The sequence below is a fragment of the Saccharomycopsis crataegensis genome (assembly GCF_037102585.1).
Source record: "Saccharomycopsis crataegensis DNA, jcf7180000000087, whole genome shotgun sequence".
Taxonomy (NCBI): domain Eukaryota; kingdom Fungi; phylum Ascomycota; class Saccharomycetes; order Ascoideales; family Saccharomycopsidaceae; genus Saccharomycopsis; species Saccharomycopsis crataegensis.
In genome coordinates, this window is record NW_027043831.1 from 321,265 (window position 1) to 347,457 (window position 26,193).

Here is a 26,193-nt window from a genome sequence, read left to right on the forward strand (position 1 = left end):
AAAATAGCATTATCGCATAACCAACATGGTATATGTCGTTGATATCATATATGTATATGTATATCTCTCTTACATGCTTCTTGTAGTTTTAGACAGATTTACATTGTTTATTTAGCACGATTATTTGACTATTAAAAGAATTCTAAAACCAGAACAGTTAGTAAAAATTATTAATGAGAATATGGCTTGCCAATACATGTATAATACACATTAATATACAAGGGAACTCTCAGTTGTATCAGAATAATTGATGAATGTTGGATAGGAAAAGTTATCAGCACATTGTGACTCTGAGTGAGCTGAGTAGGTTATCATCATAAACTGAGAGTTTCTCAAATGAATGGAAAAGTAAATTGAACATACAATAATTAAATTGCCGAGCTATAATCAATAAAGAAGAGTAGAAAAGGAAATATGAAATTCGCAAGAAGAAAAAAAAATTCTCCCAATTTATAGCGCTCTGGAAAAAAAAATTTCCGACTCTACGCACTCCGGTGGGTTCGCATTCTGGCCGTACCGGACAGCCGAGCATTTTCCGCCATTCCAAATTATCATCACTCTGCAATTGTATATTAAGTAATTATATTATCTGTTATACAAGATATATCCAATAATGACGATAAATAACCCCGGTGACTCCTTCGAGTTGCAATCCATCTCATTGGAAAGTAGAACAACCCCAGAAGAAGACGATAATGAAGACGATAACGACAACGATCTTGTCCTCCACGAACTAGATTATGAAGAATCCCCTGCCACCGACCATGACGACACCGGGAAGTCCAGTATGAAAATGGCATTCATGAACATGTCCAACAGCATATTGGGGGCCGGGATCATTGGACAGCCTTACGCCACCAAGAATTGTGGGATCTTCACCAGTTTGATAACCTTTGTTTTACTCACGGTAATCATTGACTGGACCATCAGATTGATAATCATCAATTGTAAACTATCGGCAACAAAAACCTACCAGGATACTGCGTACAAGTGTTTTGGCAAACCAGGAAAAATCGTGATCTTGATCTCTCAAGGATTTTTTGCAATTGGCGGGTCCATTGCCTTTTGTATCATCATTGGTGATACCATTCCTCATGTTTTACAATCGATCACCCCCAGCTCCTGGATCGAGAACAATGCTCTTTTAGCGTTGATTTTGAAGAGAAACACCGTGATTGTCTTGCTCACTTGCTTCATTTCTTATCCATTATCGTTGACCGATAATATTGCCAACCTCGCGGTATCGTCGCTTTTTGCATTGATTAACATGGCAACTATCATTCTTATTATTGTCATTCATGGGTTCACCTTATCCAAAGAGACCGTTTCCCGATACACTTTTGAAAACCCGTTCCAAGGCTACGTGTTCAATCCACAGTTATTCCAGGGGATCAGTGTGATATCATTTGCTCTAGTTTGCCATCATAATACCTCATTCATTTACGATTCTTTAAGAAAACCAACATTGGACAGATTCACCAAATTAACCCATCTTAGTTGTTTCATCTCCATGATTTGCTGTGCCCTTGTGGGGGTTTCTGGAGATTTGATCTTTAAGGATAACACCAAGGGTAACATCCTTAATAATTTCCCTGAAGATGATTGGGTCATCAATATTGCTAGAGTGTGCTTTGGGCTTAACATGTTGACGACCTTCCCGCTTGAAATCTTTGTCGTTCGCCAAGTGATGAATGATTTAATAAACATTAACAAGAACCCAGAGAAAATAGCTCATCAGCCATTATCACAAACCGATAATGATTTCGACCAAGTTGATGATCTTGAAGAACCTAAGGGCGAAGAAATGTCATATAACAAACGATTCTGGATAACCACCTTATTAGTGTTTGTGACCATGGGAGCATCATTACTTACTTGTAATCTTGGGGCCACTTTGGAACTTATTGGATCGGTCTCTGCATCAATCATGGCATTTATTTTCCCAGTGATGTGCTATATGAAATTGACCGATTACAAATCAAAGACTCTAAAGGAGAATCTCTGTGGTTATTTTGTGATTGTATTTGGAGTATTGATTCTTGTGATTTCTTCAGCCCAAACTATTGTCCAGGCAATCAATGAGAAGGGTGGGGGTGATCATTGTAAAGTTGGATGAAGAATCATCAATTTTTGCGTCGATATTTTTTTTTTTGTATTTATTTATAAACGGAGTGTTTTTGGTTGTTCTTTTGTTCTATTATTTTAAATTACTTTTTGGCTCTATTTCTACATTGTTCCTCCATGGATATATTATTCAATTCTTTGATATAAAGTAGGTACTGTAGTCGCGAAGTTCATGAAAGCAGAACCACCGGCAGGGCGCAGTAACCGGACTTTCACAGGAATCCTGTTAAAATAGTGCTGTTTTCCCTTTAATTATTATTTACTTCAGTTCTTTTTCGAGTGAAACATGGTTTTTGAATATTTTTATTCTTTTTGTTATTGCTATTGCTAAGGTAATTAGAGTCTCTTGCGAAGTGACCGTATTTATTGCAAGAATAACACTTAACAGATCAGCTTTCTTTTCTTGTCGCCAGCTTTGTGAGGATTATTATTCTCATCGTTGTCAAAAGCTCGAGATGAAAATTTTTTTTTTTTTTCTAATTGAGAAAGTCAATTGATTCATTTTATTTCTTATTTTCTATTTATCAACTTCGCCAATTGATACTTTAATAGTCTTATTATTTTGATTTTTCGAATCGTAGCTGTAACCTTGATTTTCTTCAATATTACAAATTTCTCTTAGTCAATCTTTAAATGAGACCTCCTCATTAAAATCTTCAAAATAAGTAAGATAATCAAGAAAAAACTCTGAATGAGCTGGATCTTAAAGTATCATTTTTAATCTCAAATTATTTCTAATGCCAACATCGTACTCTTTGAAACTTCACTTTTCCAATGGAAATGTATCTATCAACCTTGTTGATCACTTTTCCTACACATTCGCTGAAAATCGATGTGACTATTGCTGTTTAATATGGATGTAAATATATATTCACGTTGATAATACTCTATCAATTAACTAAAGTAACTAGTTGACTGACAAGTAGTCCCAAGTTGGAAATTAGGGCGGATTTCCTAGTCGGAAACCTCATCTCCCGGTTGGGGCGTCCCAGTAAGAATGTCGTCGTGTTGGGTATTGTACTTTAATCTTCCTGTATCGTAAGTTATTAATCAAAAAATATTCTTAAATGAATTCTTTTTGAAGCTACAAGTACAGGTTGGGGGATTGGATGGTTTTCGTTCTGTTTATTCCAAGCTGAGCTTCAGTGATCGCAGAATAATCCCGCTGATCTCCTTTTCATTGATTCTTTTCATCCTTAGCTCCGCGTCCCGTCATTACGTGGAATATTGTATGCTTATATATTAATTCTAGCTACAGCAATAGCTAGACATACTCAAGAAACTTATTATCCTTAGTCAGAATCATAGCAAGTGAATGATAATATATGGGAAAACCGCACTACTCTGGTAGTGCTCTTATCAATCCGTAGAACATTTTCACGAGGTAAAAAAAAAAAACCCAGAAAATCAAACAGTTGTCGTTCTCATTCACGCCGATCACACTGTAATCGGAGGGGGCAACCAAGCAATTGAGACCGTGTTCCAGCATTATTTCAAGATCATTCTTCTTTTTCTGTCCAACAGCAGTCACCAAGAACAAGACATCATATTTTCCGCTCGAGAAATAAAGAATACTATTATCTTCAACAGTAACAGCCATTTGTCCACATAGATACAACATAATCATTACTCGGGCATATACTTTTACCAGATCATGTACAATCCATATGGGGATCAAGGACTTTCGTCCAACGTCTATTCTAATAATAATCAAGCAAACTCACGAGTTGCTCACCCTCAAGGAATAGCAAATAATATCAACAACAACAGTAACCAATACCAACAAAATATTTATGGTTTAAGGAACCAACAACAACAACAGCAACAACAGCCACCGCAGCAACAACAACAACAACAACAACCGCCACGAGAAAATGTGGGTCTCCAAGGAACCCCACAAGCCTTTAACAATTTCTTCAACGATCCAAAGGCAAACTTGGGATTTCAAGTTGGTCAAACCGCGTTTGCTCAGGGAACCCAAATGATGGAAAACAATTTGAAGCCATATATTGGTAGCTCGTCTGATTTGAAAAATTTGTTCAAGGTGTCTAACAAGTACGTGTTAAAGAAAATTCTGCTTATATTGTTCCCATTTAGACACTCTAGCTGGTCAAGATTGATCTTGAACAATTCTGGGTCGAGCATGAATAACGGTAACCGATCCGTCGAATCCTTTGAATTACCAGTTAATGATATCAACTCTCCTGATTTATACATTCCTTTGATGTCATTTATCACCTATATTTTATTGTGCGCGATTTTCCAAGGGTTGAAAGGGGAATTCCACCCACAATTGTTTGGGTATACTTCATCAATTGTGTTTGGCTACCAATTATTGGACATTTTGGTGTTGAAATTGGGATTGTATTTATTGAATGTCGAATCTAACTTTTGGGATTTGATCAGTTACTCGAACTACAAGTTTATTCCCTTGGTGATTAGTTTGATTGTTGACTTCTTCACCAAGAGCGCGACTGGAGGCAACACTATCAATTATTGGTTGATTTTCGGGTACTTGGACTTTGCGTTTGCATTCTTCTTGATGAGATCCTTGAAGCAAGTGTTTTTGGGCAATGGGATCAACAATAGCACGCAAACTGTGACCCACAAACAACGACAGAAGAGGATCTATTTGTTATTTGGGTACAGTTTCCCATTTCAAATGATTTTGATGTTCTTGTTGATGTAGTGTGATGTATATGATGAATAAATGTAATAACTGGTGATTACTAGCGGACGCGTAGACAAAATGCCGTAGTGTAGAACACTAGGCGTGGTGCTAAAAAAATTAGCGGCAGGTTGGTACCAAAACTTTGACATATGTCTGAGATGACTTTAAAAGATTGGACAGCGATTCAGTGAGTATAAACTAACACGAAGACGATAATAGTGATATATATAGAATATAATAAAATAGAACCGCTCATTTACTAAAGAGACACAGACCAGTAATACGAGTGAGATCGACGCTGGTCACGGGACGGTATTTTTGAAACATTGTTCATCAACGATCAACAATCAACAACGGTGACAATTTTTTACTACTTTTTTTTCTTCTTTCACCAATTGGCGGCTCATTAGCTAAATAAGGAACGATACTTTAATTTCCAAAGCAACAGGGTGTGTCGTTGTGTAATTATATCTGTGTGCTGTGCATCTCCTTATCTCCAACTGTCTTTTTTTTTTTTCGTCAACCCTTTTTATCTTTTTTTTTTTTTTTGGAGACTTCAAAAAAAAAAATTATAACTAATACACGGAATTATCAACCATCCTTTCACTTGAAGACGTGTTCATTCTGCTCATTGAAAAAAGATTGCACTAAATATCTCCTTGGTGAACCCCAGATATTATCGGAAAATTAGAATGCCCAACCACAATAACCATTTCATCCAATTGAAAATATAATACATCCCAAAAACAATCATATTTTATCCATGTCGAATAGTATAAACAATACCGCAGATTGCAATCTGGCAGGCAGTTCCTCATCGCGTACCCCAAACCTGAGAAATAATAATGGTAACTCACTGTTTCCTTCTCCATTACCCTCATCTACCCGCCAACTTTCCACAGCTAACTCAACATTGTCACTTGGTAGTAGTTTCATAACCAACGACTCTTCCAAGAAGAAAAAAAAATGGAGACGTAATTTCAATGATTTGATAACCGTGAGAAGAAAGGATCTCCCTGATTACGAGTCCAAGGAAAGAATGATCACCCAACAAATGGCTTCAACTGCCAACCTACAAAAAAAAAAAGATATCCCAACCATGGCCGTTGCTGCTGCTTCATCATCAGTAACAACTCCCAGCAGCAAATCCATGGCATCTCAATCAAACCGTAAGGGACTCTTCAAAAGCATGAAAAAGTTTGGTAAATCACAAGTCTCGGTCGATGGGCCTAGTAATATGTTAGACATAGAAGATGAAGACTATATTCGACAGAATTACTTCCCTGACATTAATGGACATCATGACGTTGCCTCCGGCAATAATAATAAAAGGCTTTCTGACGAAATAGAATCTTACCAAATAAGTCATGCGCACAACTCATCCGAAAGCTCATCACTTCTCAATAATCTTTACACTGATCACCTTGGATCGACTAGGCCACGAGAAACCTTGAATCAGTCTGATGATGATAACGATTTGCCTTTCTTGGTTGAAGCATTATCAAATAGTGGGATTGTGGTTCCCGGCTCTATCGAACGTCGCAGTAGAGAATCAGTACATGAAATTGGCAATTCAAAAGAATTTTTCAAAGATAAAGACCCAATTAGCGCCGATTCTGCTGACAGCACAACATCGCCTGTCCTGAGATATTTTGACACTTCAAATCACATAAATAACGATCATCGGTCCCATTACCAGAATAAGCGTGCTAGTGATATCACTATGGACGAAACTAGGAACCCAAGAACTATTTTCTCCTCACCTCCAATGAGTAATGATTTTGATGCTAGCGATTTGCAGGATTATGGAAACTCTCGCTATCCTGTTGCACTTCAAGATTTCTTAAGTGATGACAATGAGTCAACGAATAATTATGGTATTACAGATGAGAATATTAAACAGCTGGAATTAGTGTCTCAAAATGGTAGTATTCAGCCGTTGGCTGTGCAAAATACTATGCATTCTAATACTAATGGATCTTATCAAGAAAATGGTACTTCAACGCTAGAAAATTCTGATCCAAACCCTGCTGTCGTGTCACCTACAAATATGGCTACGGGCAACGAAATCCAAACCGGTGGAGTAAGCTCAAAAAAAAGAGGATTCAATCCATTTTCTAGATTGAAACCTAGATTGAATATCCTAAGTGGTAATCGGTCAATAAGTGGTAGTAGCTCTTTAAGTGCTGAAACCTCTATTAGTAATAATGATAACCAAACAGCAGCATCTACCGGAGATTCTAGCGCCCCTCAGAATGAGAATAGAGGAACAAGAAGAGATGGACTGTTGCTTCCTAGCTTGAACTTGAGTAATGCCAGATCCCATTTAAGTAGATTTAATTCCCCAATGAACCTGCCAATTAACGGATCGTTTTCTGCAAGCAATGCTAGTACCCCTACTAATGGAAACTTTAACCAGAATAACTCCAGTACCAACGACTTGGATAATACCTCGGGTTTCCAACATCAGGCGAGAGTACTCTCGAGACTATTGGAACAGTCAGCGGTTTCTACCCTTCGTAATCTTATCGGTGACTACAATGGCGAAGATGGTACTAGGATCGATAACAGAAACCGTAACAGAGGGTTGACTCTGAGGGTTCCTACCCTTCGGTTTGAAGATGGTTCCGACTCGAATTTCGCTGAGTTTACTATGGCGTTGCAAGGTACTTTATTGGCCAATGAATTGTCAAATAGTGTTAGGTTGCAAATGGATAGAGAAAGAAGAGAGAGGCAAAATCAACAAAATGGACCATCGGCGGAAAATGATGACAATGAGTCAGAAAATCCAGAGTCCTCAACAGCTAATGACACAAGTGATGATAACGCAACAAGCCTAGAGCCAACCGCTGAAGATTTAAGAACCCAATCAATGTCATTTTTCAGGGCTTTCCGGTTCAGCTCAAGAAGATCCACGATCGATGGAGAAGATGACCAAGAACAAGTGCCAGTATTGATTCTTGGTGTTAGATCTGGATTACCAGAGGAAATTGATCGTTTCAATAACAACAGAAATAATAACAATAGTAGAAGCAACAATAATAGCAATAATAATAACAGTGGAGATAGCTCAGATGATGCTATTAACAATAGTAACTCCCAAGCAACTCCAGCAAATGAGGGTGGTAATCCCAACAACGCCAATAACAATGGCGGTGGTAGCGGAATGTCATTTTTCAGAAACAGAAACCACAGATCTCGTTTCAGACTTGAAAACAGTCGTAATAGCAGGCGTCTTGAAGAAATCGCCCAGAGTTATGATCAACGTACCAGGGCGAGAAATGAGAATGCTCACGGAGCTCAAAGATCATGGGTTATTTTTGTAATGGGTCATTCCTTCCCACCAGATCATGCGGTGTTGTCTGCGCCAACAATTATGTCGGAAAACCCAACTTATGATGATTTGTTGGCGTTGCAAGCAATGTTGGGTAGAGTCAAGCCATTGGTGGCGACCCAAGAAGATGTCGACAGATCCGGCGGATTGTTGAAAATTGTGGTTGATGATGTATCGGGGATCAAGAATTCTATCATTGAAGAAGATCAGGACAATGATGAAGAATCCGACTATGAATCGGGCGATGAAGGCTTGGAAGGCCATAAGCGCAACGAAATCGCCACCATTAAAGTTGTATCCAATGATTCATGTCCTGTTTGTCTTTGCGAATATGAGGACGAAGACGCTTGTCGGAAATTGAGAGCCTGTGGTCATTTCTTCCATCAAGAATGTATTGATCAATGGTTAATCACCGGTAGAAATTCTTGTCCATTGTGTCGTAAAAAAGGTGTTGCGGTCAAGAAGAAGAAGAATAATGAAGGCAACACTGGCACCACCACCACTACCACCACCACAGGAGAAATCAATTCTATTGGTGGAAACACCAATAATCCCGAATTAGATTTCAGTGATTCGGGAAACATCACAGACACCATTCCCGGTCCTACCATAACCTCCTCATCTTCGGATGGGCCTGAAATTTCTCATGGGATTACTTTTGATAGAGATATGCCATTGACAGCCCGTGACAGCTGGTATGTTTCTTCATAATATATAAACAATGTATTAATAGTTTCTTGTTGATTGTTCTTACAGACCAATATTGGTTTGATTGATTTGCTTTTTTCAATTTGTGGTGTTTCTTTGACGTTTTGTATTGCATTCTTTTTTTTTTTATTTTTTTGAGATGCTTTTTGAAGTCTGTTGTAGCTTTTATCTTTTTCTTTTCTTTTATCTTTGTAATATTTTAAGTATCCTTTTGACTTTGTAAAATGAGGGGCCTTAATATTGCAAAATCTAAAGAAAAATCAAGCAGTCCGATAATCATGCCTTACTTTGCTCACAGTTTGTAGGAAACTTTCCTTTGTTCTTGCCACAAGTCTGTTTTCAAGTTATATTATTATCACATAAATTTTCGGCTCATTGATGAGCATCGAATATTTTATTTTCAAAAGATCAAAAAAAAAGAGCCCTGATTATAGTTTAATATAATATATAAGAAAATCGCTTATTGGCGTTGTGAGCCAGCGCACGCTCTGCACTCCCGATGATTTGATTGCCACTTCGAAATATTATTAAATAAGCATTTCAGACCAATATATATCAAAAGCATTGTCCCATTTGGAAATAAAACAAATCATAATAAAAAATAATTTCCAATATAAAATGGTGAGTGAATACATGATGATAATATTAAAATATATACGATTTTGAATTGCCAACCTAACAAGAAAAAAAAAATTTAGTTCAGTGGATTTGGAGGATTTAACGATGGATTTGGAGAGTTCATGGGTCAAATGCACCAATCTTCAACATTTGAAGATTATTTCCGATGCTACCCAATTGTCATGATGCCTGATAGCACTCGGAAAGATGACGCTAATTTCGGGGGGAAAGTTTTCTTGCCGGCATCGGCGTTGAACAAGTTGACGAGATTGAATATCAGTTATCCGATGTTATTCCAATTGACCAACGAGAATAATGGATTGATCAGTCACTCTGGGGTATTGGAATTCACAGCCGAAGAAGGAAGAATCTACGTTCCTCAATGGATAATGAGCACTTTGAAGTTGGAGCCAGGAGAATTGATCAAGCTCAATAGTTGTGACTTGCCAAAGGGGAAATTCGTTAAGATCGAACCCCAATCGGTGAACTTTTTGGATATCAGCGACCCTAAAGCGGTGTTGGAGAATGTTTTGAGAAAATTTACCACGTTGACCGTCGACGATATCATCGAAGTGAATTATAACGACACAATTTACGAGATTAAGATCTTGGAAGCTAAACCGGAGACCGTGAACCATGGGATTTGTGTGGTGGAAACCGATTTGGAAACCGATTTCGCTCCGCCAGTGGGTTATGTCGAACCAGATTATAAAAACAAGGCTCCAGAGAAGTATCAAAAGAACCAATCGACTAAAAGAGAATGGAAACCGGTGAATAATTACGGTGCCATGGCCAAAGCCCTCAATTATGCAGAAATGATGAAACCAGACACCACTGCGTCGTCGTCGTTCCAGGGTCACGGGGCAAGATTATCTGGTAAGACCATCGCTGATGGAGATAATGATAATGCTGAGCCAATAGACGTCACGAAACTTAGCTTGGATGGCCCAGTGAAACCATTGAGGTTACCGGAAAATCAGTTATTTTTCGGTTTTCCATTGACTCCACCTCCAGAATCCGAGGAAAAAAAATCAGGAGAACTGAACAAAGAAGAAGGAGAAGAAGACACCGACAAGCATGGGTTTGCCGGAGCAGGGAAGTCTTTGAGAGAAGCTACAAAAAAGCGTAAAAGTACAAGAGGTCATTCAACACATAAGGCCAAAGTACGAAGCCCAGGGAGTTCACCATCTGATCCCATGGAAATTGATTGATTGGCGATGTGTACTCTTTTTGTGATTTATATCTTTTTCTTATGTAAATGGCTTTTTCAATGTTTTTTTTTGTCTCTCTCTATTTTTATATGTTACTGTGGCTTTTACTGATGTGATTACAAGTGCGATAAGTTAAAACAACTTATTTCTTCTTTCTATTTTTTTTTTCATTCATTTATTTTATTGTTTTGTAAGAATTCCTCTACTAGATTAATACTATAAAAGAAACAGCAATACTCTCTAATTGGGGACCTGGCAATATTAGTTTTTCTTTCTTTTTTTTTTGCTTTTTTTGATTTTGTTTTTGTTTTTGTTTTCTTTTTTTTTTTTTTTTTCTAATTTGGTTGGTATGACCACTCCATCTCATTAAGCAACGGTCTTGCCACTGACCACCTCTTTCCCGGTCTTCTTAATGGCAGCGAGCACCGAATCGTAGCTGACTTCTCTCGCAGTAGTAACGTCCACGAGCTGGGTCTTCAAATCGGCATTGACACCCTTGACACCTTCTAATCTGTTCAAGGCCTTGGTAACGGCACCAGAACACCCACCGCAAGACATCTTGACGTTGAATTGGTATTGATGATCAGACATGATTATGATGGAACGAAAAAAATATATAATGTAGATTTCGTTTAATTCTTCGAAACTAACGAAAAATATTTAGGAAGGAACTAAAAAGATTGTGCGATAGTACACCAAGCAAGCAACGATGGGAGGAACAAGGCATTATAAATGTTACTGACACCCCCACCAGGGTGCTTTTATTTTTTGGCTCGCTTTCTTTTTTTTGGAATTTCACGTGACCATGATCATCAGCGGGGCTCTTGATGGTGCAGTTTACAGGGTGTCAACATGGGGGATCCCGAATATGTCTATCAACAACAACAACAACGACAACAGCAACGTATGTTTTATAAGAGTGGAATAGAGAGAGAACAAAAAAAAAAAAAAGGTTAGAGAGAGATAAGATCCGAAATATACAAACTCAGCCCACAATAATAAAAACAAAAATACAACAAGGAAAGGGAAAAGAACTGGAAAGAAAACCCAATAGTAATAATAATAATGAAAATAATAACAATGGTACTGATAAATAAATAAATAAATTAAAAGTTAGTCCCAAAAAATATAAAGAAAAGTTAATACATGCATATGGAAACACAAAACAAAACAAGAAATAGAAAAAAACAAACAAACAAACCAATCAAACCTTTCTCAATTGAAAATAAAACACAATCTAGAAGAAATCAAAATCTAAACACTTGGACCCACTTTCGTACTCATATTGCAAGATTCCACCTACCGATTCATCGCTTATACCTATTGTCAACACCTCACCATTACCATCTTCGCAATCGTTCACACATAAGCCCGATATTTTGCCAAATGTTTGAATACACTGGCCCGATACCGTGTATTTGGATCTTGAAGATGAATTATTGGAATTCGAATAGGACCGTGGAATATGAGCCGAAGAACTTTCACTAAAACTACCGCTGCCATAATCATCAAAACAATAAGCATCATAAGTATAATTAGACATTGTTGGGGCTCCGGATATCGGCTCACCAAAGGATGTCAAATCGTCCAAGTTAATAACGTTGACATTATCCACGGTTTCCCCAAAGAATAAAAAGTTTCTGCTGTTACTGAACCTCACGTTTCGTACACTGTTATTGTTATTGGTTAGATCACTGGAAAATGTCGAAAAACAGGCAGCATCTTCCCATTCTCCAATGTAACATTTCTTCTGATTAGCGTCGAGTAACTCATTAGCGGTAAACGGCTGGTCAGTACGGGTTCCAGATGATACACCACAATCGGCATCTTGAGGTCTCACAATGATTTTCCGTAAATCATTGAGAACAACTGTGCCGTCTTGATTACCGGTCACCACTAGGTTCTCATTGAATTTACTCCAATCACAAGAAAAACTATAATCATGATGATTGCTAAATTTCAATATTGGTTGCTTGTGGGACACTCTACCATCAATGATGAAAGATTCCAAACAATCCCCGACAATGAGCTTCAAATCAGGGTTCGATGGGTTGAGGGATAATGAATTGATCGGGAATGGGAAACGATAATTGGAAAGCACTTGTTTTTCTAAATTGAAATTACGTAAGTAAGAATCATTGGTAGCGAACAACACGCTGGAAGTTATACTTTTAGGTGATGTTGATGGAACAAGCTGAACAACATTTATAATACCATTGGCGTTGGTCGTCAAAATGTCCTGGTAAATGTCCTTTGTTTGATTATTGTACAAAAGATAATCACCAGTGTATGACCCCGCAGCCACTAAATCCTGATTGGCTGATAATGTGGATATTTTGATATGCTGATTGAATGAATTCTTCAATTTCTATAAAATATTAATATTTTTGCCCTTCAAAACTGTTATCTTAAAGTAGTCAAAGAAAGAATTTTTTTTTTTTTTTTTTTTGAAAATTAAGGAAAGAAAAAAAAAGAAATAAAAACATCAAATTTTACTCACACTTTGATCGATCAAAACATCAACAGACCCCGTTTGAGGACTTAATTGTTTGATTTCAAAGCCCCTTGTGGTGCCTTTTAGTGTATTGCCGTGCAAGTACTGGTCCAATTGCAGCACCGCATTGTAGTCGCTGACAATAACAGAATTATCACATCCTGAAGCTACGAGGTTTCGTAGTTGGAAATGAACTAAATATGGTTTGGCATTCTTGAAAAAATTCTTGAACAGGAAAAATGCAGACGAACTTGGAATGGTGGAACTTGCATTGGTATAGGAGATCGCTGATGGAGAAGTGTAATACGTTAGTGAGGTATTTATATTCTAATACTCAGTTAGTAATTCAAAAATATTATCAGAAGATAGTTTATATAGCGATCCTCCAGTCTGTGTAATGTGGTCATCACATATTGGCTAGGTCCTGATAAGAAAATTTTTTTTTTTTCTAGTTCGTCACCCCTCTCCTTCCTGGCACAGACCATAACGCTAAGAAAGCTATATGTCAAAAAATGTGATTATGAAAAATAAACAACATACCTGTTTAGACTTTTGGCAAGAATCTTGGATATTGAAAAAATTCTTCAAATCCAACTGCCTAGACTGAAACATCATCTCTCTTTGGGCTTGATTCCTCCAGAAGATACCTTGGTGGTCAATAATGAAATCTGGGTCATTATTGGTACTAGATTTACCACCATCGATGATATTAGAGGCATCTTTAAGCAAACATGACTCTTCCCTAAGAATATGCTCTAACAGATTTCTGGTGATAACAGAGTGCCTGCTACGGCCGTTCAGCTGCTGGCGCAAAAGTTGGTCATCGTTCCCCAATGGCCGAGGAAACGATGATGACGATGAGGCTATCATCGACGAGCTGGCGTCCCCGAAACTTTTATACACTCCGAAATTCAAATCGATAATTTGTTGAGTTTGGCTAATCGATGACCGAAGACTGCTGCCGCTAGTGTAGCCTCTGTTTCTATTAGGGTTGTCGTAATAATTGTAGAGTATCTGATTAAGGTATGATCTAAAATCGTTGACCAACTCAGAGTTACTGGAGTTCTCATACTGATTCAAAGAGCTTCCCAATTCTAAAAAGGCTTCTTCATCTTCAATGATGATGAGATCCTCGACTGTGGGTTGGGTGGTGTCATCGTTATCATAAGCCGATGCCAACGGCGTGGTAAACTGGCTGGTTATTCGGTTCTCCATATTTTGTTGTGAATAAGTATGAAAAAGAATAACGATAAATGGAAATAATGAGAAAAAACAAAAAGGGAAATTAAAAGTTGAGAATTGTAGATTTGTTGATTGGCGAGACCATCCAGAAAAGAGATGATTTGAAAAGCAAAAAAAAAAAAAAATAAAAAAAATCAATTAGAAAACTGAACCACTAGTGCACGTGTGGTTGAATATTAATTACTAAACATAGGTTATATTATATGTATATATATAATATAGATATATGGAGAGAGATTATATATATATATATATACAGAGATAAATAGATATTGCCATGGACCTAGATGAATTATTGTCTCTTGAACAAGAGTAAGTTGATTTTTTTTTTTCACGCCGCTCTGTCGACAAATCAGTGCATAATATATATACTGACAAGACCCCAAGGTTTTACAACGATGGATATCAGGAAGGAAAGCAGGAGGTGATTGATGAGACCAGGAAGTCAGGGAAGATGTTAGGGATCCAAACAGCATACCAAAGATTGATACTCATTGGAATGATTGTCGGTTACTTAACAGTGATCAACGACACTAAAAAGGAAGAGTTCAAAAAACTCAAAGGCCGACTCAGCTTGGAAGACATCAACATTGAGGAATTAATGACCAACGATGATAAGAGTATAGAAAAACTAGACAAATTGATAAAGAAATCTAGAAACTGGGTCCAAATGAACAGCTTTCTGAGAAAATCGGCCGAGGAAAGCATAAAAATCCCCAAAATGAATGTGGTTGATGAGTTGATCTTGAAAGTCACTGGCCAAACCCCTAACTCATCGACGTCGCAGAACAACAACTTGGAAGACTGGTGAAGCCTTGTCAACGTATATTTTTTACTTTGTGATTCTTTCTCACTTTCTTTAATTTCCTGGGTGTATTTTTAATATAATGTACTTTATTTTATTTGTAATTTTTTTTTTCATGTACAGTAATAGAATCACAGCAAACCACACCAATTTATCATTAATTGAAAGAAAAGGGAAACAGAAGAAGAAAAATTATTCAAGCCAGAAAAAAGCACTATTTAAATAACTAAAAATTTTTATAATTCACTTGAAACAAAGCTTTAATTCGCCATTGTTACTGGTATATGCGAAAGTCGCCTGTCTTCCTCTGAACGCGATGTTGGCGATTTGGTAGCCAGAACTTTTATTATTCGTGACTTCAAAACATTCGGTGAAAGTTTTCAACTCATAGATTCTTGTAGGCGCTCCCCCTTGGAAACAAGCCGCCACATAACGACCATCTCCCGAAATGTCAATGGCCATCACAGATTCATCAACCAACGCAACGGTCTTCACACAACTCAAAGAAGCAGTGGACCAAACAGATACTATCCCCTCATGGCTTCCGATGATCAAATATTGGCCGCTTGGATCAAAGGCCATGGCATTGATACACGACACACTAGCTTTGAAAGTATAAACGTTTTCCAAGCCATTTGCGAGCTCTTCATTCACTTTGAAGATCCCTACCTCCCCATTGCTAAATCCCAAGACGATCGACCCATCGTCGTTGGCCCAAACAAAGCTGAATATAAAATAGTCAAAACTGGCCTCGGCCACCACTTTCAAGTCCTTGGATTCCATATCTATCACCGTCAAATGATGGGTAGTCACACTCCCCGATTCTTTATCGATCAATTTGCTGATACAACTCAAGTATTTGCCCCGGGGGCTATAGCTGACCAATTTGGTATTTCCTTTGATCGGAAATTCCATCGTTAGTTTCTGGGTTTCGATATTCCATATTTTCAAATTATCCCCGCCCACCGTGGCGATGGTAACGTCATTATTCGGGTCCCAGCTCAATGATCCAATGGCGTCTCGATGACAATTCTTGATTATATGGTGTTTGGAAAACAGGTTCATACTGGCTCCCAGAAAGTCACATACCAATAACGATTTGGTGTGTCGGGAGTACGCCACTCTATTACCAACGGGACTCCATTTAATATCCAATATTTCCGAATAAAGACGGTCTTCTTCATCACGAATTGTCGCGGTATTCAATGAAGCAAAGTATTTTTTCGCTAGAGCAACGTGGTCATCACCAACAGCGGCGGAAGGACCAACAGAGGAAGCATTAGAAGCAGCAGCGGCAGCAGCACCACCAGAAGTAGAAGAGGCAGAAACACCACCACCTCCACTGGTTCTTTTTCTATGTCCTATCATTTTCTTTGATTTATGAGCAACTAAATTATTTAATGTAAAATATTATTACGATATTTAGTTCAATTGTGATTATCTTTATGGTTTATTGTTAAAGAGATTTCCTAATCACAATTTTTCGTGGGAAAAAAAAATAAAAAATAAAAAAAAGCAAAAAACAAAACTAGTAATCCACACACTCACAAGGGGATAGCGTGCAAAGTTATAGATTTTCGATAGACTCAAATTTAGTTTCAAAGAGTGAAAAGGGAAATAAGTTATTTTTCGAGATTTTCCCTTTTTGAAAACAAAAACGGTGGAGGAGAGTTCTGGAATCTTTTTTTCTTTTTTCTTGGTGATAATGGCATTTTCAAATTTTTTTGCTTCAAAAGGTCTAGCCAAACAATTAACAAATGCCGACAAGTTGAAAAGATTGAAGGCCAATTCAAGAACAACGGGAGGCTCCAAGAATGCTGTGCCAATTAGACCTACTGATTATTCATCTTCGTCAAGGTTTTCCAAGAAAGATTCCAAGAATTGGTACCGTGGAAACAACGAGAGGAAGCATGATGAGATTTCCGACAACGATGATGGAGTTGATATTCACGGTTTGTCAGGTGGAAATGATGGCATTTCAATAGAAGATGAGGAAAATTACAACGACAAAGATTTGGAAGATATTGGTCTAGGCGATTTGCTCAATAAAAATTATTCCAAATTCGAAGATATCGATGAATATTTGAGCCAGGACAAACCATCAAAATTCAGCTCCAAGAAACTTGAGACGACCACCAGGAAACTCGATGAGAGACTACAAAGTAGCCAGCAAGAAGATGATTTAATCCTTGAAGAATTGCCAACGTTGGATATCTTGAATGAAATACCGACAAACAATAAGACCAATGGCGTGGAAGATTTTGGGAAATTTTTTGAAGATGATTCAAAAGAAATCGAGGATGCCATGGAAAAATATTCCAAAAATATTTACCCCAAACTTGGTAAGAAATTCCCCGAACCTTTAACTAAAGAATTGGTAATTCAAAGGATTAAAACTTCAGTTGAGAAGATTATTCCAGATATTGTTAATGAAGAGCTCGATTCCATATTTTACCGGCGGGCGGTAGAGGTTTTCGAAACCTCTGAGAAAAAAATCCTCAATGCTCGACAACTCTCCAATTTGGATCTTAATGAATTTAGTGTGGGGTATTTCGGTTCAGAAGTTCAACAGAGCATATCGTTGGAAATTGCAAAGAAGTATCCAAATTTCTCGAGTTTACGTAAGAAGCGTAACCACGAGAAGCTTCTGGAAACCAATTTTTTTAAAGTTCTTAATTTTTGGGGAGTGGATTTTTTCAACTTGTACGTTTTGGCCCCAGAAATTGCTGCTAAGTTGGCTACCAAAGATTTTGGGGTGCCGTTGGAAGAAGCCTATGAGATCTTATTCGACACTACTGATTACGGAAGATTTATTATTGATAGAAAGATGTATGAAAAGAATAGCGGAGAATACAAAAGGAAGAGAGTGGCCGTTCTTGACGATATAATTGGTGACTATGATAATGATGATGATGATGATGACGAAGAAGAGGAAGAGGAAGAGGAAATCGACAGCAAGTCCTCCTCAAAATTGAAAGTTACAGAAGAGAAAAATGACAAATCCAAGGGTTCAATCATTTCAACGAAAAACAAGATAAAAATCAAAAAGAAAAAAACCAATAATAATGACATTACCGATTATTTTAAAAATTCGCAAAATAAATCAAATGGTAAACACCATGGCGCTTTGATTAATGGCAGGTCTCTGAACAAAACACTGTCATTTTCTGAAATAATAAGGAAACAAAAGTACGAAGGCAAAAAGAAACAAACAATAGAGTTGAGTGATAATAGTAATGATGATTTTACATCGGCAAAGAATAGAAATAGAACCGAATCCGTCTCCCAAAAGAGTCACAGAAAATATACAATTGACTCAGACAGTGATGAAGAAACTGTTACTGCTAATAGCTACTCAAGGAAGAAACAGACAATGAAGAGAGGATCAATGAATGATAGTGATAGAGAATCCGAACAAGAAAGTTTTGGAAGTAGGATCCTGAAAAAAACAAACTCCAAAAGAGATTCTGGAAGCTCTTCAAAGAAAAGAAGATTGAATAATGAAAAATCCGACGCAAGTAGTGATGCCAACACTGATTCAGATTCTGATGGTGGGTTGGGAGAGATGATGAAAGCTTCCAAAAACAACAAAAAGAATCAATCATGGAGTGTCCAGAGTAACGAAAGAATGGATTCTGATCTGGAACTTGACAGGTCATAATTTGCTCGATCGATATGTTCTTTATTCATTCTCTATATTTCGAATCTGTATTATAAAATATTGTACAATAAATTTTCCAATTCAATTCATTTAGATTAATGCTTTTCATTCTTTTTTTTTTTTTTTTTTTAGTCTTCCTGCTTTTTGAAGCTCTTTTATACAAAATTCTAAACATTTATGAAAAAGATTTAGAAACTTTTACTACATAAACTTTCCAATGTACCGTGGTTTAATAAGCTTTATATTAGAGAGTAAACAATAACGAATGATTTATACTTGTATATAAAAGAAATAATAAGAAAACTTGGCGATATATGTACAGGTTTGTAGACTCTTTGGCCCTCCACAAGGAAACAAAAAAAAAAAAAGGGGAAAAAAAAAAGAATAATAATTAATCATTGATAACATTTAACAGTAGACACAACAACACCACACTTACACACACAAAAACACAGAATTAATATTAATTGGCTAAAATTCGATTAGTAATCGGCCAATAAGAATTCCACTTGTTTATAATAATCTTTGCTCAAGTATTCTGGCAATTCTTCACCACTGAGCCACAAATAGTCCTTGAACTGAGATTCTTTTTGGTTCAACACAAAATCACCAGCCAAAATGTGAGACTTGATGATATACTCTTTTGAGGCAACATTGGTAGAGGCGTTGTTGACAACCTTGTTACTTGAATCGTACTTCACGACGTGAATTGGGGTATTGGTGACGGTGAACATGTTGAAATCCTTCTGACTGATATTCTGTATATTTTCGGTGGCATATTCGTCCAAAGCAGAGATTCTTTCTTCAGCATTGTATTTGAAACTTGGGAACTTCCATTCACTAGACTTCTTATCTTGAACAATCAAGTACAAAGTGGAGTCCAACTTTCTTTCTAAACTTTTCAAATCTTTCTTTACGTCGGCATCGGTGATTCTCGAGTTTGGAACGATCGGTTTGACAACATCACTTTCTTTCTTGAACTTGGAGTTCTCATCCTCTTCTTCTTTGACATTTATCACTTGCTTTTCGCTTCTTTCTCTTAAATGTTTGATGTTTGGAGTACCCTTCGGATAGAAAACCCCTTCTTCTTTGGAAATCGGCCATTTTTGGTTTTTGAAAAAAGCGGCTTCTGCCAATGAAGACTTCTTGAAATAGTAATAGTAAGGGAAAGACCACATCAATCTGCGCTGTAATTCATCTTGGTATTTGTAGTACTGTTTTTCAAATTCTCCCAATGTTGGGGTGACAATAGGTACTCTAGAAAGAAATAAACTTGATGAGATAGAGTCAATTGGGGTTTTAGTCTTGACGTTTTCAATTGGCTCGGCCAATCTGGCGATGCTGCTTGTTGAAAAGCCTCTGACACAGACGCTGTTGGTAGTTCTCAATGAATTTCTTAGCATTTTTTTTTCCTCTTTTTCTTTTTCCTTTTCCTTTTCTTTACTCTTAGGTAATCAATATCTAAAAGAATCAAAAACACAAAAGTCTTGTTTTATTATTTTGATAGGTGGTATATCAACACCACCAATTTTGAAAAAAAATTTTTGGAAGAAAAAAAAAAAAAAAGATTTCACTTTTAGTCACGTGAAGTAATAAACTCTCAGTCTTGATCCTCGAGGATGTACCAACATATTTGTTATTCTACAATGTTATTAGATATGTAGTGTTAATAATAACAATAATAATAATAATAATAATAATAATAATAATAATAATAATGATAATAATAATAAAATAATTAATAATACAATTTACTTCCCCCCCCCCCTTTATAATATATATTACATCAGTCCATAAGATATTCCTCGATTTTGAAATTCAAATCTTTGGCAATCTGCTCAATGAAATCGTAATTGAAGTTTGCCTTGAACTTCAATTTGCCATTCAATAAATCCAAATTCGCAGTATTTGTCGCTGCCAGAGCTTTAGTAATTAAATTCAACGACACAAGATTTGAGAATTGTGAATAGAACTCGACGTTAAACGATATCTTTGGATGTTTCCCCGGTTTGCTAAACAAGATTTCTTCTTCGGTATTTCCGTAAATACTCGATAAGATCGCCAACATTCTTTCTAGTTCAAACGCCGCGGGGTTCAATAATCTGGTATTGATGGCCCCTTGCCCCTTTGAGGAGGCGATTTTCTGATGGTATTTTTTCCGGGAACTGAGTTCTTTTAGCCTCGAGAATATCACAAAATCATATTTAGGAGCGATGAATGACGCCAAATACGCAGCGCATAACACGAATTTCGAATATACTGGAAGGTCTATTACCGATTTATTATGTCTCATGATACTCTTCATGACTTTCCGATTGGTTTCTGTTGGCTCATCGATGAACGAATCATTCACTACCGACTCCCCTTTGAATAGACTCTGGTTCTCTTTGTACAATCTGAGCAAGTCATTGAAATTATAAGTTTTATCGACAAAGATTTTTTTAGTGAATGTTGGCCAGATCTTCAAGATCAATTCCACAAGTACTGTAACGTTGGATCCCGTGAACGAATGGAACGAATCAATCACCAATTTCACAAAGTCCTCCCAAAATTGTTGTTGTTCGGGGTTCAACCGATTACAATTATCACTATTTTTGTTGGTTGTAACAGTAGTTTTTTCTTCGAATTTGCAATGATGATGAATTAAGTAACTCGAAGTGATCGAATCGGTCAAGATATGGAACACTTCATTTTGGGTGTAATTTTGGAAAAAAATCGTTGGCAAAGAGTAATTGTTGAGTTCTCCCAAGTTGTCGCTGGTGTAATAAAGATTGTAGTTGTTTAATAGAATCACCAACACAAACTTATCCTTGATGATCGATGATGTTTCCATCACTTTATTCAACCCGAAAATCAATTGTAAAAGATCGGTGAAATCCCCTAGGCTGCCAAAATCTTCAAAAATTAAATAATGTAGTTTGGTGATGTTATGTGTCTGGATAATGTTTTCTAACTTGATCATGAATTTGTTCAGGCTATCACAGAAGCCGGCCTGCTCATCATTATTACCATTAACTTCGACGATTTTTTGCAAAGTTTTCTCGTAGAACGACCTTAAGGATATCACGGCAGAACAGTCAAAATTGACTATATTGACTTGTTCATCCTTTGACTCTTTCAATAAATTGAAATAATTATTGAGGATAAATTGTTTACCTGAATTGATCCCGTGAACTATGAGAATTCGGAGCAAGTTTCCTAGGGACGCATATGAGTCTAATAAGTCTAATTGTGAGTCTCTGCAAGGAATTGTTAACTTGAACTCTTCTAAATCCATTTTCTAACCCCTTCCAAATTATCTGGATTTTTCTTTTTTGCAAGATAGCATCAATATAAAGGGTTTTGTTTACTTGTTTACATTTTATTTGCAAAGAAAAATAAACCACACTTTATGTTCTCATGTCTGGATGTAGTGCATCTGGTGTACAGATGTCATGACCACTTCGCCAACAAACACTCTATAAAAACGAAATTCTCAGCCGCAATGATCAATATTTTTCAAAAAGACGGTTCCTCAGTAGTTGATTTCCTAGCTTCTACCTTAACACATCTTCCATAAAAACCCTGTGTTAGTTCCGGGGACAATAAAGATGTGTTATAAATCGTGATTTGCTAATAATGCCATACACGTGAGACTTTTACCACGTGGCTTTCACTTTTTTTTTTTTTTTTGTTCTTTCTTTTTTGTTGCCCCGTGTAGCAAAAACTTTTGTGGCGAAAAAGAGAAAAAAAAAAAAAAAAAAACCTTCCTTTCTTCTTGTTGTGGCAAAAATTATCATCTTTCAAATCACAAGTTGCAAATAACCGGGAGATATATACCAAGGAATCTATAGGATAGTATCATCTGGCAGAAAAGGAAAAGGGTAAAGGAAGAAAAAAAAACCAAAAAAAAAAACGAGTTAGATTGAAGAAGGTGTTCTATTTTTTATTTTTTTTTGTTTTTATTTGTATTCAAGGAATTAAATTGCCATAGTCCCCGAAGATTAAAGTATATTGGAGCTCTTGAAGTCAGCGTTGTTTTTTATTTATTTAGTGTTAAATCTTGCTAGTAAAGAGAAGCTTAGCTGTTAGACGAGAATCTTGTATCATTCTTATTAGTTGTATCATCACACAAAGCGTATTATTTGGTAATTACAACAAGAGCAACAACATTAGTGTCTACGTATTGTATCAGACGTTCCATTGCAAAACCACGTTAATAAATCATTACGAGTCCTAAGCTTACCCAGTAATCACAGTTCCAAAAACAAACATTGAGAAAACAAAAAATAATAATGTCTGACTTGGAACAATTTGATAAGATATTGGAGGAGATCAGAGTCCTTAAGGCCCCTGGGGTTTCCGGGTCACGTATCAAGAAGTTGACGGAAATCGCCATCAAGAATATTAATGTATGTATTGAGGATGAATCAATCCTTTGAAAGGCACTATTGTCATGATGATGATGATGATGATGATTATTATTATTGTGATTATTATAATTTCTAATGATAACGATAATAATTGAATTGGAATTGGTTGACATTAAGAGGTGCAAGAAGATTAAAGTAAAGAGAAATCCAAATTTTAGGAGAGAAGTAAATTACTAACCCGATCTATGATTCTTGGATCTTTTTTTATCCTCTTCCTTCTGGGTAGACCAATATAGAAGCATGTTCTCTTTTTTTTTTTTTTGTCTTCGAGAACTTTCTATTTTGGAGAGGATATGAAGATATTATCGAGAATTGTAATTTTTGATGATAGATGGAATCACAAATTGTCGAAAAAGTCACCAGATTTTGTAAAGACATTCCTGCGTCGCATAAAGTTGGTGGGCTTTATATTATTGATTCGATTGCCAGAGCGTTCCAAGGCCAAGCTCGTAAAGTAGACGATCAACGTATTAACTATGATAACTTGAGCTACATGACGATAACTAACGGGACCTATATTTCAGGGTTGTTGGCGTTCAACAACAACATTGAAAGTATTTTGGATGCTTGTTTAAGTAATATGGAAGGTAACAACCAAAAGGAAAAGACTCAGAAATTAGTAGAAATTTGGTCGAAAGCGTCTACTTTTGATAAAAAAGTTTTGGATAAGATTCGTAACCGTTTCTTTGATGCTAGTAATGGTCCAGCGAATACCAATGATGCATCATCAATTTTGAAATCATTAGCATCTTTGGCTGCGCCAAATCCTTCCCAACAATCAGCTGCTCCAGCTCCAGCTCCTCCTATGAACCCACCAGCCAATGCTGCCGGGTCTTTCAATAATAATGGTCCAATGGATACCAATAATGGCCAAGGTGGAGCGGCTCCTCCTGATCCAAATGCGATTTTCCAAATGTTGCAACAAATGCAACATCAAAACCCAAATGGTATGCCTCCACAAGCTTCTAATGCTGCTGGTGGTGGTGGTGCTCATCATCATCCTCCTGCTGGTGGTGCTCCACAAAACAATTATCGTGGTAGACAAGGATACGGCGGTAATAGTTATAACGGGGACTCCCAATACGGTGATAACGGTGGCAATTATGGCGGTAATGGCGGTTATGGAAATTACGGTAATGGCGATAACAACAATGGCTACGGTAGTAATAATAATTATCATAATAATAATAACGGTTATGGAGGTAATAATCATAACAACAATAACTATGGTAATGGTGGAAATGATTATGGTAACAACAATGATTATGGTAACAGCCATGGCTACGGTAACAATAATAGTAATGGGTATAGCAACAATTACAACAACAATAGCTATGGTGGTAATCATAACAACAACGATAATCATGGTTACGGAAATGGCTATGGAAACAACTACAATAACCATGGTAGTGCTAACAACAGTTATAATGAAAATACTGGTTATAACAGTTATGACTCTCGTGGGGGTCGTGGTGGCCGCGGAGGTCGTGGTGGCAGAGGAGGCCGTGGAGGTGCCATGGGTGGTAATAATATGAGATCGAGATCGAGATCCCCTGGAAGATCTGATGGGAACTTTGATGAAAGAAGATCCATGAGACAACAAAAGATCAATACTGCTGAAGCAGCGTTGTTGAATCCAGGCGAACAAAATATTCCAGGAACTTTACATTACAGAGAAAGACACGTTGGATTCGACTCGAGCTTGCCTACTGGGTCATTTAAGGTGATGAGTAGAACGATTTTCATTGGTGGGATCACCAATGGGATGGACGAGCGTGGATTGGCGGCGATTTTGAGACCGTACGCCGAAGTGCAGAGTGTGATTTTGAACGTTCCAAAGAAACACGCTTTTGTCAAGGTGTTTAGCCGTGATGAAGCGGTGAATATCATTTCGTCGTTTGGTAGAAACAGTTCTCAATATAATTTACGTCTTAGATGGGGGGTTGGTTTTGGACCAAGAGAATGTTGTGATTATCAGCACGGGATTAGTATTATTCCAATTGCGAGATTGACCGATGCCGATAAAAGGTGGGTGACATCTGCTCAATGGGGTGGTACTGGTGGTGCGGAGTTAGTTCCAGGAATGGTGGTTGATGAACCAGATATTGAAATTGGTAGAGGGGTGTCGTCTAAAGCGATTTCCAAGAAGATGCCAACGGATAGTAGTAGAAATGGACCAAGATCTACCAAGCCTGGTGAGCCAGATGATATGTACACCGATCCATTGAACCAACCACAACAAGCGATGCAAGCGATTCCAAAAGAAGCCAATCCATTGGCGAATTTGTTTGGTGGTGGACCAGCGGCCACTTCGAGTATGAACGAAAATGCCAATGCAAACCCCTTGGCTGCTTTGGCGGCGCTTGGTGGTGGTGGTGGCATTCCTCCAGCTCCAGCTCATGGATCTTCTCAACCTCCAGTTGGTGCCCAAGCACAGCACTCATATGGCGGAGGCGATCATAATGGAGGGGGGAGCAGCAATAATAATAATACTGCTGCGGTGGCGGCGTTATTGGGGTCGATTCCAGGGTTGGGTGGTAATCAAGGGTTGAATAGTTTGTTACAACAGAGTAATAATAACAATAATAATAATAACGATGGTAATTAGACAAGGTATGAGATGTTTTTTTTTTTTTTTAGTGTCGTATATATGTATGTATATATATAAATTGTTTTTAATTTTTTTATTTATTCATTTTTCATTTGTGTTTATTGATCTTGTATAATTTATATTTATTAGTTATTTTAGTAGTGAATAAGAAGTGTAATAATGTAATTGATGACGCATTTCCTAATGTGGTGTTGTGTTGTGTTGTGTTGTAATTAGGAATTGTTTGATGGTAAATAATTATTTGTGATTACCATTTTCGTAATAATGTTATTATTCAGGGAGGCCTCCCCCCAGGGGAGGGA

General features: G+C 37.2%; 12 protein-coding genes across 12 annotated transcripts; 7 read left to right on the plus strand and 5 right to left on the minus strand. All coding sequences in view use genetic code 12, as the record gives it.

The window, feature by feature from the left end:
* Positions 1-613: 613 nt before the first annotated feature.
* AVT2 (Avt2p) lies at positions 614-2,116 on the plus strand (the record flags this gene model as incomplete). Its single annotated transcript, XM_064998935.1, has 1 exon — positions 614-2,116. One exon carries the CDS (start codon positions 614-616, stop codon positions 2,114-2,116), a length of 1,503 nt encoding a protein of 500 aa, XP_064855007.1.
* Positions 2,117-3,778: 1,662 nt separating this feature from the next.
* Positions 3,779-4,813, plus strand: YIF1 (protein transporter YIF1; the record flags this gene model as incomplete). The annotated part of the gene is made up of 1 exon (XM_064998936.1): positions 3,779-4,813. The coding sequence occupies one exon, from the start codon at positions 3,779-3,781 to the stop codon at positions 4,811-4,813; it is 1,035 nt and encodes a 344-aa protein (XP_064855008.1).
* A 745-nt stretch (positions 4,814-5,558) lies between these two features.
* Positions 5,559-8,840, plus strand: DASC09_053380 (RING-H2 finger protein; the record flags this gene model as incomplete). Its single annotated transcript, XM_064998937.1, has 1 exon — positions 5,559-8,840. One exon carries the CDS (start codon positions 5,559-5,561, stop codon positions 8,838-8,840), a length of 3,282 nt encoding a protein of 1,093 aa, XP_064855009.1.
* A 615-nt stretch (positions 8,841-9,455) lies between these two features.
* UFD1 (polyubiquitin-binding protein UFD1) lies at positions 9,456-10,666 on the plus strand (the record flags this gene model as incomplete). Its single annotated transcript, XM_064998938.1, has 2 exons — positions 9,456-9,458; positions 9,536-10,666. The coding sequence occupies 2 exons, from the start codon at positions 9,456-9,458 to the stop codon at positions 10,664-10,666; spliced, it is 1,134 nt and encodes a 377-aa protein (XP_064855010.1).
* A 366-nt stretch (positions 10,667-11,032) lies between these two features.
* On the minus strand, positions 11,033-11,257 carry ATX1 (copper metallochaperone ATX1; the record flags this gene model as incomplete). Its single annotated transcript, XM_064998939.1, has 1 exon — positions 11,033-11,257. One exon carries the CDS (start codon positions 11,255-11,257, stop codon positions 11,033-11,035), a length of 225 nt encoding a protein of 74 aa, XP_064855011.1.
* A 646-nt stretch (positions 11,258-11,903) lies between these two features.
* On the minus strand, positions 11,904-14,375 carry DASC09_053410 (uncharacterized protein; the record flags this gene model as incomplete). Its single annotated transcript, XM_064998940.1, has 3 exons — positions 11,904-13,034; positions 13,167-13,487; positions 13,701-14,375. The coding sequence occupies 3 exons, from the start codon at positions 14,373-14,375 to the stop codon at positions 11,904-11,906; spliced, it is 2,127 nt and encodes a 708-aa protein (XP_064855012.1).
* A 481-nt stretch (positions 14,376-14,856) lies between these two features.
* On the plus strand, positions 14,857-15,213 carry DASC09_053420 (uncharacterized protein; the record flags this gene model as incomplete). Its single annotated transcript, XM_064998941.1, has 1 exon — positions 14,857-15,213. The coding sequence occupies one exon, from the start codon at positions 14,857-14,859 to the stop codon at positions 15,211-15,213; it is 357 nt and encodes a 118-aa protein (XP_064855013.1).
* Positions 15,214-15,450: 237 nt separating this feature from the next.
* On the minus strand, positions 15,451-16,575 carry TEX1 (Tex1p; the record flags this gene model as incomplete). The annotated part of the gene is made up of 1 exon (XM_064998942.1): positions 15,451-16,575. One exon carries the CDS (start codon positions 16,573-16,575, stop codon positions 15,451-15,453), a length of 1,125 nt encoding a protein of 374 aa, XP_064855014.1.
* Positions 16,576-16,912: 337 nt separating this feature from the next.
* On the plus strand, positions 16,913-18,868 carry RTC4 (Rtc4p; the record flags this gene model as incomplete). The annotated part of the gene is made up of 1 exon (XM_064998943.1): positions 16,913-18,868. One exon carries the CDS (start codon positions 16,913-16,915, stop codon positions 18,866-18,868), a length of 1,956 nt encoding a protein of 651 aa, XP_064855015.1.
* Positions 18,869-19,350: 482 nt separating this feature from the next.
* On the minus strand, positions 19,351-20,271 carry MRPL17 (mitochondrial 54S ribosomal protein mL46 MRPL17; the record flags this gene model as incomplete). The annotated part of the gene is made up of 1 exon (XM_064998944.1): positions 19,351-20,271. The coding sequence occupies one exon, from the start codon at positions 20,269-20,271 to the stop codon at positions 19,351-19,353; it is 921 nt and encodes a 306-aa protein (XP_064855016.1).
* Positions 20,272-20,654: 383 nt separating this feature from the next.
* Positions 20,655-22,145, minus strand: ORC5 (origin recognition complex subunit 5; the record flags this gene model as incomplete). The annotated part of the gene is made up of 1 exon (XM_064998945.1): positions 20,655-22,145. One exon carries the CDS (start codon positions 22,143-22,145, stop codon positions 20,655-20,657), a length of 1,491 nt encoding a protein of 496 aa, XP_064855017.1.
* A 997-nt stretch (positions 22,146-23,142) lies between these two features.
* Positions 23,143-25,888, plus strand: NRD1 (Nrd1 complex RNA-binding subunit; the record flags this gene model as incomplete). Its single annotated transcript, XM_064998946.1, has 2 exons — positions 23,143-23,259; positions 23,612-25,888. The coding sequence occupies 2 exons, from the start codon at positions 23,143-23,145 to the stop codon at positions 25,886-25,888; spliced, it is 2,394 nt and encodes a 797-aa protein (XP_064855018.1).
* Positions 25,889-26,193: the final 305 nt, after the last annotated feature.